Raw genomic sequence first — 13,556 nt, 5'->3', positions numbered from 1 at the left:
TTTTTGGGGGTGAGGTGAGCATGGTATAGATTGAGACAGTAGGCTATTACTTACCAAATAACTGAACAGTGTTTGATACTTTAAAGAATCAGGTAAATTTGGGGGAGAAAATGAACCTTTGCTAACTCTAGATTTTTTAAAGAAAAGTATTATAATTGAACATAGAGTACCTACTAGTTATAGTAGTTAGTTAGTTATAAGAGTTCCCTGACTCTTGAAGGAATTAATTTGCAAGGTTCTCAAAACAGGTTAGGATTTAATGTTTAACTTACGTTCAGATTTATCTTCTGATTTGGAGGCACAATCCTAATGTTTAACTTTTTTGCTTTTATTTCAGCACCATATGAAGGTGGAGTATGGAAAGTTAGAGTGGATCTTCCTGATAAATACCCTTTCAAATCTCCATCTATAGGTATGTAACTACCCAGTTTCTCTCCTTAGAGAGTTTTGAAATGGAAAAAAAAAAAAATCCTACGTTTTATGGGAGATCATTAATTCCAGAAATATTAACTTAACTGAATTTTTTCCTTTTTTGGCTTAGGTTAATTAGTAATTTGGTGGGGAGGGTACTTCCATAGTGTGATAGAAAATGTTTAAATATACCCTTTGCATGCTTGTAATGACTATAACTCTAGATTTTTCTGTCAGGGTCAGATTAAACAATTTTAAGACCCACTGTCCATTCAGGCTATTAGCAGTAAAATAATAAACATCTTAAATCTCATTTTAAATGTCAGATTGTTGGAATTAATATTTTACAGTGCCTATTCTAATTCTGCCATTTAAAAATCCTGTGTATATCCTACTTTACTTTTGTTCACTCCAACTCTGGGTACCCTTTGCCATTCTCTGCATTCCTAATCTTTTTAGCCCTCTAAACAGCTAAAGAAAGTAGAGAAGAAACCTCAGTGGGGTTGTATAAAGGGTATTTTTTTCCTCACCTTCATCTTCTGCCCTAATTGTTGATATTAACCTATTACCCCTATTAAGGCATTTAGTGACAATTTAGGTATTTTAGCATCAGATGCTATAGAGGTATATTTGATTGAAGATTGATAACCTTTAAATAATTTGAGACTGTAGAATGGTAGTAACTTAGCTAACTTAAGCCCACTTTTAAAAATTTCATTCTGTAGATGATTTTAAAATGCTATAAAATATTGACCAATTTTAAGAAGGAAGAAGAAGATAAAATTGGAATATATTAGAGCATTCTCTGTCACACTGAACCGCATGTTCAGAATTGTTAGTTTCAGATATCTTGCTACTGCTGTGGGCTTGTCTTCAGAGCTAATGCCAGAACTCTTGGAATTTAGACTGCCCCACCACCCCAAAAGGGTTTTTTAAAAGAGGTGGACCAAAGACATTCTGAGCTATATGTTTTGATTCTAGGCCCCCACATTTCTGTCTCGGATAAATAATGCAGGAACGTTAGAATAGTCACAGGCTAATTCCCAGTCAGATGCAACGGCCTAGCCCCCTGACATCTAGCTACTTTATATGTTTTAGAATTTCATGCTATAAAAATACTACAGAGTATCTATAATCGCTTCTTAGACTGGGATTCTTAGTGCTCATTTTAAGAATAAACTGGTGATTTCCTCTTAAGGGCCCTAAAGTTGAGTTTTTAAACTCAGTAATTGAGAAGATACTTTATGGATAATTGAATTACTATAAGGGCCTCCAAGTTTTAGAGTTATCAGCTGGTGATGTAGGAAGAGTGCTGTGAGGTGCTGAATCTTTGAGACAATCCCTGAATGTATCTGACTTAATACCTTAGCATACTTGGGACACCAGCCCTTTCTCAGTTCCATTCCAGTGTGGTGGAATGTAGGTTTCACTCAGTTCGGGAGGGCTTTTGTGTCACATTGGTTCCCTATCCCCCATTTGTCTTTTAACTTTAGGGTGTTTCTTTCTATATAGGCATTTAAAACTTTTATGTAGTTGAGTGGTATGATCTTTAAACCTTTACAAACAGAATGTCCAAACCATGTAAATTCATTCAAATATATTTCATACATACCTATTTACTTAAAGACTAAAAATTGGCTTGGTAAATCTAGTTTTGTTACCCTAGATTCCTAGTCAGAAAGGAAACAGTATAGCTTGTTGAAACTAACAATGAACCTATAGAAATGCAATTACATATCCTGTAGAAATGTAGTTTTTTCTCAAGTCTTGTCTTAACATATATTTCCAGGTAATATAATTATTTCATCATAACTTTCAAAGTGTAAATATCTAAACTTCAGACATTGTTTATTAACTAATGACACAACAGAAGCCTCTGTACTTTCTTAAATTAATGATGTAACATGAAATTGGTTAGGACAAATGACTAGGCAAATTTAACTTCTTTATAATTTTTCCTTTGCCTTTCTGTGTGCTTTTAGAACTTGGTAATACCTGCAAATGTGTACCATATTCTCTTAGGGAAGTAGATCTAGTTGAAATATTTGTACAAGCTGTCCTTGTTTCCTCCAAAGGAAGATTGCATAAGAGAGTTTTAATCAGTTGTGTGGGGTGACCCATTTTCAGGTCGTCAACAATGTAATTACTGTTAGAATGTGCGTTAAACATTTTGAGAGGTGGTGGCTCATGTAGAATAGGCAAAGATTCCTTTTTGAATTGTATAGATAGTTGCAGAATTATACAGAAGGGCAAGGAGATAAGATAAATCCAACTTCACTGCTCTTTTTAAACCCTGCCTCTATAGTATCTAGGCAGGCATACCCTTCTTTCTGAGCCAAATTTTGAGATGTGCAAATTTAGATTAAGTATTTTAATGTTTAGCTCTTGGAATTTTAAAATGTATATGTATATACTTTTTTGTTTAATATTACTACGTATTTTTTAAATTGTATAAATGCTCCATATCCACAGTAGGAATGTGAGAAGGTCCAGGTGAGCAAAAGTAAAGAAAAATTAAAATGTCTTATAGTCCTATCCCTCAATAGATATCATTATTTGCATAAAGTGCATAAAAATGTACTTTAAAACATTTTTCTATGCATATATAAGTGTATATGCAATGTAATTTGACAGGCTCATCTTTGGTATATACTCCAAATACAGTTTTAGAGAGTTTTCAGTAGTTACATGATTGCATGAGGTATAACTACAAAAGTCCTTTCAGAAACAGTTTACGTCTTTAAGTAAGTTTTTACCCCCAAATAGCAATAAACTCCCTCAACTCCTCTGTGGAAAGAGAAGGAATATAAACAGACTCCTGGGGAAGTTATGAGCTTACTCTTACAATGCCATCATTGTTCCAAACATCTTAAGCTCATCTTTTGGAATTTTACGTTCTCTTTGAATATCATGAGTGATGGCAAATCTTGATGCTTTGAAGCTGGATATAAATTTTTGAAATGGCTAAAGGTCATTTAATTCTAGAGAATAAGATGAATTGAAAACAAAGTAACATCAGTTGAAATCTAAAATGAAATATGGTTGTGAAAGTGACTTAAGTTTAAGGATTATGTTTTCTTTTAAACTGGCCCTATGGGCTCTGTCAAAAGGAAATTATAAAACTCCTTTAATCAATTGTAATGTCATTGAAATATTTGCATTGTTTTCCAGAGAGACTGCTTTGATGTAAATTATATTTGAATCTTTAAGTTCTGATTTATTTGAAAGTACAGACTTTTATCTTTTTCATTCAGAAACATTCCTAGAATGCTAGCAGTGCTGCTGGGTGTGTCACTGTGTAGTTAGGCGAATGTGATTGGTCAGTGGACTGGTTCAGGAAAGAGTGGGAAAGAATGGTTCTGGCCCTGATTCTCCTTGACTGTGAGAATGATACTTATCAGAACTGTTGTTTCCTCTTCTAGAAAATGAGATAATGGAATTAAATGAACTCTGTATGTTTGATATTGACCAATGTATTAAATACTCAGAATACATGATATATGGCATTCTACCCAATAGTTAGGAAGGCTGTGTAAGGCTTTCACTAGTTGGGAGGAAAAAGTCAACACATACAAAATACTGCATTTGCTTTAGTGACAGCATTTCCTTGCTTTTTAGGAGAAGTGTGAATTAGCAGCTCAGTTGAGGAAGAAAGAGTATATGGAGGAGATAGGCTTTTACAAGAATTGTATTTCACATATTGAGAATAGTCTTTACAAAGCTTCAGAGATGTGAAGGTGAACGTAAGGACTTTACAAATACTCTTTCAAAACCGAAGTAATGCCCAGCCCATGAAGATTATGTTATATGCAGAGGAGTTTCTACAGAGACTGCCATATTCCATACTTCTCCAGATTCACAGTTTTCAGTCGTTACGCGTGTGCTCATCTACTAAGGAAGAGCTTTTATCCGTCAAAGATAAGACTTGCAGTTGCTGTGTGGGGAAATAAAAATGAGTGATCTCATATATACAGAGGTCACATGGAGCAATTTTTTATAAAAATTAAAAATAATCGATAAGCATAGGATACAAATGGTTTTGTGTCTAATCCAAAGAATGCAGATTAAAAAAATAAGAGAATATATGACTTATCAAATTGGCAGGTTAAACATTGTTGGCAAAGTTATTATGATGTAGCCAACCTAACAGTATATATTGATAAAATTTTGTATCCTTTGAGTGATTTTACTTAAAATAAGGAAATACCCAGAGGTGTACACTAAGATTTATATACAAGAGTATGTAAATTGCAGTGTTATTTTTAAAACTTAAAAGTTGGAAGCAACCTAAATCACCCAGTTGATAATAAAGTAGTTAAATTGTGGTACATTTTAATGGACAAAATGTTTCACAACCATTACTCATATTTTAACACCATCTTTAAAGGAACACATAGGAGGGAATTCCCTGGCCAACCAGTGGTTAGGACTTGGCACTGTCACTTCCAGGGACCTGGGTTCAATCCCTGGTCAGGGAACTAAGATTTTGTAAGTCACACGTGCAGTGTGGCCAAAAAATAAATGAATGAATAAATAAATAAATAATGGAACACACAGGAAAATGTATAACATTATATAGTGTAACAATAATTTTTTCCACGCAAATTCCAAGTATGAATGCCAAATACTGGCTATAGTTATCCATGGCTGTTAAGGGAATTAAAACCATTTTTCTGTAATTCCCAAATATTCTGCAGTAAGTTCCCTTTTATTATAAAAGTAAATATTTAAAAACATATGGCAAGTGCATGTCTTTTGAGTGTCCTGTCTACATCTTTGTCTGAGTCTATGCTTTTCCTGTGTTTTGTTCTAGAAAGCCACCAAGCAATCCTTGGCCAGAATTCTTACCTGGTAGCTTGCTAAGGGCCTGTTGGCCCCCATGTTTCCCACCACCCTCCTTTCTTTTTTACCTTCAGTTTTAATTATTTGTGCGTGTAAGTGTACCTACTATTTCCTTTGTTTCTCTGCTTACAGTTTAGTTTACTCCATCTTGGAATAAACCTTTAAGTATAGCTATTCTACACTCCTTTTCTTCCTTTCCCTTTTCCCTTCCCTTGTTACTTGAGCAATTCTTATCTGCTTCTTTTTTCAGTCTGACTCCTCCACTTGTGTTTCCCTTTGTTCCATTTTTCTCTTCATATGAACCAAGAAGGCTCCCGTTTACAGCTAATAATAACAGTAATACTTTTTTTTTTTAACAGAAGGGGAGGGGAGAATCTGTTCTCTTATTTTCAACAGGCAGAATTTTTATTTTTATTTATTTTTATTTTTTAAATTTTATTTATTTTTTGGCTGCGTTGCGTCTTCATTGAGTCACTCAGGGACTACTCTTCGTTGCGTTGCGTGAGCTTCTCATTGCAGTGGCTTCTCTTGTTGCGGAGCACGGGCTCTAGGCACACGGGCTTCAGTAATTGTGGCTCGTGGGCTCCAGTAGTTGTGGCTCGCGGGCTCTAGAGCGCAGGCTCAGTAGTTGTGGCGCACAGGCTTAGTTGCTCCGTGGCATGTGGGATCTTCCCGGACCAGGGATCGAACCTGTGTCCCCTGCATTGGCAGGTGGATCCTTAACCACTGCGCCACCAGGGAAATCCAGTAACAGTAATACTTTGGAAAAACCTCACCCAAGAGGGCAAAATTATGTCTTCTGATAAAATACAACATACAATATTAAATTTAAGCTTTTCAGCCTCTAAAGCAGCGGTCCCCAACCTTTTTGGCACCAGGGACTGGATCTGTGGAAGACAATTTTTCCGCGGGGGGCGTGGGGGCTTGGGTGGTTCAGGCGGTAACGCAGGCGATGGGGAGTGGCAGCTGAAGCTCCGCTCACCCGCCCGCCGCTCACCTCTTGCTGTATGGCCCAGTTCCTAACAGGCCGCTAGCAGTCCATGGCGGGGGTGTTGGGGACCCCTGCTCTAAAGGTCTTGAAAGTACCTTGAAAAGTTCCCTTCAAGATCTACAGTAGTCTCCATCAGATCTACTTATTTTACTTAAACACTAGCATTCAACAGAAAATTTTAAAGTTGTCATTTAATCTTATTTTTAAATGTCTACTGACTAGTATATTAATAGACATGTATTCTACTAATTTCAGATAGAACTATAGAGTATTTTAGAATCTTTTGTAGATAGCCTTAAGACCAGCCTGGGAACTCTGTCACCATTTATACTTTTTTAAAATAGAAAACTCTTTTGTAAGAGCCAGCTAACAAGTCTAGAAACTCACTTTTGAAATACTGCCTGTGTGTATCTCCATATTAACAGTGAGGAGGACCCTCTCAGGAGCAGGCTATATGCTATGTGTGTCTGGACTGTAATTTGATGATACCAAAGCTGACTGTGTAAGAGGAATGGTTGAGAACAAGATTCTGGAGAGACCACTTAATGTGTTTGCCGAATGTTGATAGAATGGCCAGGGAAAAACCCAAGCTCATTCTTCAGTGTAATTGATGTCAATAGCATATGGCAAGAGCTAGCCAAGTCCATTTGAGTAAATAGAAACAAAATGAAAGAGTCATGGACAATAACAAAAATTAGAATGGTATTTTGAGCTATACCAGTGGCCTTTACAATTAGGTCAGACTGTCATCTAAATAGAATGGTTTTAGGTCATTCTTTTCCAAAGGAAACTAGACTAGATAACCTGTCTGAGTTCCTTCTAAATTTCCCAATCTGCCACCAGTTTTTAATTAAAAGATATTCTGATATTCAGTGCACCATATTCTTTTTACTTGTGCCAGTGATTAAAGGAAATGTTTTCACCTTTTTCATTGGCAGATTCACAGACTCTTCTGGCATAATACATTTTTTATTTCACTGTGGCCAGAAATTACCTCACAGTATTTTTGGAATGGAGTTTTATAACATATGGTATGACTAACTGTAGAGTTTAGAATATTTACCATTTACTTTGTGTCTTCCTAGCTGGAAACATTGTACAATTACTCCCTCAGGAACTATTGTGAGTAACTTAACTGAGCCCTGCTTAGTCAGGAGTAGACCAGGATTGGGAGTAGAGAGGAGTGTGTCATGCATGAGAGGTTTGGGGTCAGTCATTTAACAAAGACTACTTGAACCACTATATTTCCACAAATAGAATGAATTCTTAGACTGAGGAAGCAAATTCCATTAAGATCACCTATATACTTCTCTACTTTTGCAACCTTGGGTTTGAATTTAGTTCCTGTTTCAGTTACATTCTAGTAGAAAAGTTTCCTAAAAAAATTTTTTTAGATAATGCTATGAGAATGTAAGCCATTGTTAAAAGCTCTCCTTTTACTGGAGTTCTGAAAACGAGATTTTTCAGGATAGATTTTTGAAAAGATTATGTCTAGCAGCTGAGGCACAACCTGCTTTCTCATAAAATGGATACATCTTGCATCATGTCTTCTAATCAGCTCCACAAATTTATCAGATACCAGCTGTGTGCAGGGCATTATTCTAGGTGCTAGGGATACAAAAGTGAACAAATTGCTCCCTTCACCCTTAAATCCTTTTGTGATGATGGGAGGGGGAGATAAAACAAAATTTTAAATGTCTGATAGCTTTATGCAGAGAACTGATGTGATAGAATTGACATGATAGCTATCTTAGATTAGGTATTCAGGAAGGGCTTCTCTGACAAAGTAAATTTAAGCTGAGGTTTAAATGAAAAGGGGAAAAAAGCCAGCCCTGATCCTCCAAGGTCAGGGATTGAGAGCATTTTAGGCAGAAGAAATTGTGAAGACAAAGACCCCGAGGCAGGAGCTTTGCATGCTCAGGGAAGAGAGATGAGGCTGGGAGGCTGGGTCGAGAGTGTGAGATATGAGAAGCGGTCCAGGTGGTAGGCAGGGCGAGGTCCTGAAGAGCTTCGCTGGCCAGGTTAAATGGTTGAGTTATATTCTTAATGTAATGGAAAAAAAATCATTGCAACGTTTTAAACAGGTTCAGTGATCACTCTGCTGTTGTGGGGAAAGAGTAGAGATACTGGTGGTTTGGATCAAGGTGCCAAGGTTGAAAACTCTGGTGTATTGGGTTGGCCAAAAAATTTGTTCGGTTTTAAGTAAAAATAAAAGACACATTTTTTATTTTCACCAATACTTTTATTGAACAATTATTCACTAACCGAATGAACTTTTTGGCCAACCCAATAGATACACATTACTTGAAGAAACCTATCTATATAGAGGAAAGCATACAAATGAGGCTGTTACCTAGAGGAAGATAAAAGGAAGGCTTTACTTTTTATTTCTTGAATAGGAGATTTTGCTCCTTGCAGGGAGTTGTCTAGAAGAGAGGGAAAGCTTGGTGATGTTGGACGTCAGGAGGAGAATTAAAGGAGCAATGCCTTTGACACTGTAGCAAGGGACAAGATCAGAACACAAATAGAAGACTGGTGCTTGAGAAGACCATGAACATGAACATTTGAGCAAGCTGTTGAGGCAGGAAAAATTAGCATGTGGGCAGCTGGATTTTGTTGGGGATGATGAGGGATCCTGCCAATTGGCACCCATTTTCCAAAAAAAATGGGCAGGGCTATTAAGTCAAAGTGAGAAATGGAGGGGCAAAGGGAATGGGAGATTTGCAGAATAATGGTAAAATGTCCAAGTCATTGGAGAATGGGGGAGCAAGCTACTAGAGAAAGAAGAGAGGAAAATTATAGGGGATGTTGAATCCACAAAAGTTGTTATAGAGCATACTTTTTAAAATTGATACATTTGTTTACTTACATCTCTCCTCCCTGCCAACCCAATAGATATAAACTCCATGAAGGCAGTTCCTGGGTCTGTTTTACTAAAAATCCGTCTCCCCACCTCCAGGCTTTATACATTGCCTGTTCTGCAGAAGAATATCTGTTGAGTGAGTTAGTGAATAATGAGTGAATGCCTATTTAGAGACATCCTCAAGTCCAAGAATTGTGAATGATTGGTTTTCTCCAGTTGTAGATGGGTATTTTGGAGGGGAGAGGGCAGGGGATTTGCAGAGAATTGCCAGAGAGTGATGATGGTGATAACTCTTAAACCTAGTTAGGGGAAGACATGAAAATAAGAGGGTGGTAGGTAGGAATAAAGAGGGAGGGTGAGTGGATTAGAGTTCACAGGTGAAAGAATTGTTCATGGGGTGGGAAGCTCTTTGACAAGGATAGGAGACTGTAGTGGGAGAGGGTATGTCTGAATTTGTGATTTTGGAAGTGAAGCTATTTGTAGGGATGCCAGACTTCAAGGCATGTCCTGGGAGTGTGAATGAGATAGAACTGAGGAAAGATCATTAAGAAGAAGCTTAGAGAACTGAGAGGCCCCAGGGTGTGAGGAGGGTGGTCTATGTAGGTAATAATGTCACTAAAAATGACAGGAGTTGGTGGGGGAGAGACTTGGCTTAGGTGCTGAAGTTCTCAATGATGGAAGAAGTCAGTAGTCACATTGGCCCTGTCAATGAAAAACCTGTTGTTAGCAGTTTGTAATATCTAAATTTATTCAGCTTCATCTTGCTGTATAGCCAGAGTAAAAATAATAGTCGGCTTTGATTTCCCTTCCCCAGGCCACCTCTAAGGGGTAACCTCGCTTTTGCACATGCTTGCTTCTGTGAGAAGGTTTGTGCATTTCCTTCTTGAAGCTGGCTTATGTCAGTTTTAATTCTGCCTTTGGCAATTCATTATTATATAATCTTCCCATTTGCTGTATAAAAGTTCCACCTAACTTGCTGTTTAGGTTAGTTCCTACTTGAACTTTAGTTCCTCTAGCTTTTGAGCTGGTTGGTTATTCTGACATCTTCTGGGCATAAAATTCATTTTCCCTTTAGGATTGGTGTTATAATGAAAACATATTCTTAGCTTCATTTTTCTTTAGTTAAACTGAAATTCTTTTAAAAACAAATAAGAGTAATATCTTAGTTCCCTTGGAAAAGCTTGTTCACACAGTTCAAGATTTGTTCATATTCTTGGTGTTGGTGAAAACCATATTGCTAGAAGGAACTTTGGAGATTATATCATCCTGTTCCGTTATTTGAAGGATTGTAAAAATGAGACTCAGGAAGGCGGAGATATATTATTACTAATTAGTTGCAGAGTCTGCCTTCTAGCTTCCAGTCCAGTGTTTTTTCCATATGCCAAATACAATCAGAACAATCTTTTTAATAGTAAATATTAGAGTAACTGTATTTGCCATTTCCAGTGTGATAGGGTTATTAAAAAAAAAACTAATATCCCATAATCAAAATACCTTCTAATGCTCTTGACAATTGCTAAAGGATTAAGAGATGGATATGTAGGGGCAGATATTTTCATTTTTAGGATGAGAAAAGTGAGATGAAATTACTTGCCTGAGCTCATGAGTTACTGGTCACATGCTGTGCATATATATTCCTTAAATCTTGGTGACAGTCCTGTGATATGTGGATACCATTATTTAACCCAGCTTTATGAATAAGGAGACAGAAAGGCAAAGAGATACAGTAGGTCTAAGTGGAACTTAGGCAGTCTGACTGGAGCCTGATCTTTTAACCACGACTTTGTGTAGTAACAGTGGCAGAGACTTGAAATTAGGTCTCGAAATTTCAAGTCCAGTGTGTTCTGTCCATACTCTGCTGCCTCTGACCATGAAAATAAATCCTGCCTGATTCAGACAGTGTGGTTATATGAATGACCAGGAGAGAGAAAGATAAACTATGGAGATAGGAGAGAGATTACAGTCTTCCAAAATTGGATGTGCAGGAGAGTAGATTTAAGGCTGCAGGCTTTGGTAATCTGCTAGGTTGGTAGAAGAGTTACACTGTTGAAGGATAACACTTCACCTTTTCTTAGTTATAAATGAATAAATGAACTTTTCTTATCCATCCAGCCCATTCCTCAGACTCCATATTATCAGAGAGAAAGGAAGAAACAGAAAAGAGGACCCCTTGTTGAGTTTAGATCTCCTGAACACACACAGGATCAGTTCAGAAGTTCCCATGACACAGGGCAATGAGAGTGAGCTCCTTGCTTGGTTCCTCACCCAAGAAGAGACCGGCCCAGGTCCATCTCTCCTGAGTAGGAAAGGCTCAGCTCTCGGAAGAGACTTCTGCCTGGGTGCAGGCTGCCACGGGCTGGGCCTGGCTGTCTGAGGTAAGATGAAAATCTATCTGAGAGTGCACTAATGCACAAAGCTGGCAGTATAGCTGTCACCAGTGAAGCTGGCAGCATCCCCACCCCTTTTTTATCTGGAACACCCTAACTCTGATCACCTCCTGCATGCTTGGAATCGAGATCCAAGTTATTGCCCTTAAAAAATTTATAGTCTGAGATACTTCTAGGAGAGATAGGATTTAATCTTTAATAAATATATTTTAAATAATTATATCTACTTTAAAAATAGAGAATTAATCAGTTTCATTCTGAATGGTCTACTTTATGTGGGTATTTGTCCTGAAGATAGAATATCAGAGTAATTAAATATATTTATTTACTGTTTTCTCACAGGAATTCATAAGCTTATAATTAAATCATATCAGCCACAGCTGCCTCAACCATCTGCAGTCCAGGTTCATTTTATCTCTGGGATAAAGTTTTCATTTTTGCCTTTTGTGCTTTTCACCCTATTACCTTAGGGTGGATTTACCTTGTTTCATGTGTCACCTTGTTTGACCTCATTTCTTCAAGATTATTCTGGATGAAATTTCTGGATAGATGACTGGCCCTTAGGTATTTCATTGTATCCACAAATTTGATCACTAAAAATATCCCCACTTGTAAATGGAACAAAGACAGAAGTATAATTATTTTTTGCCTCTTTCATGTACATATTGACCCCAATATCAGTTATTCGAAAGTGTACAACTTTGTATAGATCCCCTCCTGGGATTGGACACAGAAACAGTCTGAAATAAAAAACAGTTTTCAGCATGACTCGGCACAGCGTTATTTACTTTCTCTCTTTATTAGCCTATGGGTCAAGAGATTTGTTATTCTAGAGCAATTGAGTATTGGAGTGGAACAAGCAAAAGCATGGCATATTTTTCTATTTTAATAATCTGTGCTTTTGTTTTCTAAGATATGTAGTTTTTCATCAACTAAGCATGGTTTGGATTCCTCCTCCAGAATTATAAATCTCCTGATTCCCTTCTGATAAGACAGAGGACAGAGGTGGTAAGATTTTTAGCTAAACCTTTGTACCTGTTGTCCCCCTTTTTTATAAATGCTTGATCCATGCCAGAGAATAATTGTCCAAAAAATTTAAACAAAGGAGTTCTGAATTTTATCTGATCAAATCACTGAAATGTTATCATTAGAAAATGTCTGGTAGTGAATAAAATCTTAAATCATATGGATTAAATGTGACTTGCTGCTTCCACTTATCATGTTTCCATAAAAGCAGTTTTCAAAATATGTTCTCTTAAAATATCTTCAAAATAGTTCCTGGTCAAATGGAAACAAGTGTTGGGAAAATTCTCTTGTTGCAGACAAATTCATTAATGTGGTGATAGCATTGCCAAAAGGAAGGAAAACATGCCAGGGCAAACACACTCAGTCCTGAGAATGTTCCTTCCCTGAATTCCTAGCCTGTTCTTTCTCTCCTCCCCTCCTTGTGCAGAAGTTCCATTGTTGCCATCATTATCCAGAATGTAAATAGCTTTGCCAGAAATGCTGCCCACAGCTTGTCCAAGGACAAATTTAAAGGAGATAGATATATATATATATATATATATATATATATATATATACACACACACACACACACAGATATAGATAAATCTACCCCTTTCCATTTATTTGCGTTGGGTATTTTTCTAACAATAGAAAAAGCCTGGTATAGGAAGAGATGATTGTAGTGTGGAAATTGTTTTTTAGTAGAAATGGTCTGGTTGTGCTTGTTGCTCAATGGCAAGTTTATAAACTCCATTTCTGCCTACTTTGGAATAGTCAGTGGATTTTGTGTCTCTTTGTGGTATTTTAGCATGTTAGTAACTTTGTATTATATTCTCCAGAATACTTATGTACCTAAAAATGTGCCTCACAGAATTAATTTCCTTTATGGACTTAACCATTGGCCATTTCCCCTTAAGTCCTCTGTTCTCAGAGGTCTGGCCATTGTTATTAAATCCCAGATTTTAGAGCTGATGGTCCTTTTACAGACAGAATAAGAGTGGAGGTTTTGGAGGTCATGTAGCCCAGCTGTTTCTCTTTGCAGGTAAAGAAGCAG

At 37.1% G+C, this 13,556-nt stretch overlaps 1 protein-coding gene across 4 annotated transcripts in view; it reads left to right on the top strand.

Annotated features, from left to right (window-relative positions):
• The window catches only part of UBE2H (ubiquitin conjugating enzyme E2 H), a 98,272-nt gene that overhangs the window by 55,334 nt on the left and 29,382 nt on the right, over positions 1–13,556 (top strand). For all 4 annotated transcript variants that reach the window (XM_060020877.1, XM_060020879.1, XM_060020878.1 and 1 more), the window contains exon 3: positions 338–412. In XM_060020877.1, coding sequence (XP_059876860.1) covers positions 338–412 — 75 coding nt within the window. The remainder of the gene's footprint in view (positions 1–337; positions 413–13,556) is intronic.

This window comes from Delphinus delphis, chromosome 9, assembly GCF_949987515.2.
Source record: "Delphinus delphis chromosome 9, mDelDel1.2, whole genome shotgun sequence".
NCBI lineage: Eukaryota > Metazoa > Chordata > Mammalia > Artiodactyla > Delphinidae > Delphinus > Delphinus delphis.
The sequence above is the reverse complement of the archived record's forward strand: the minus strand, read 5'-3'. Positions and strand labels throughout refer to the sequence as shown.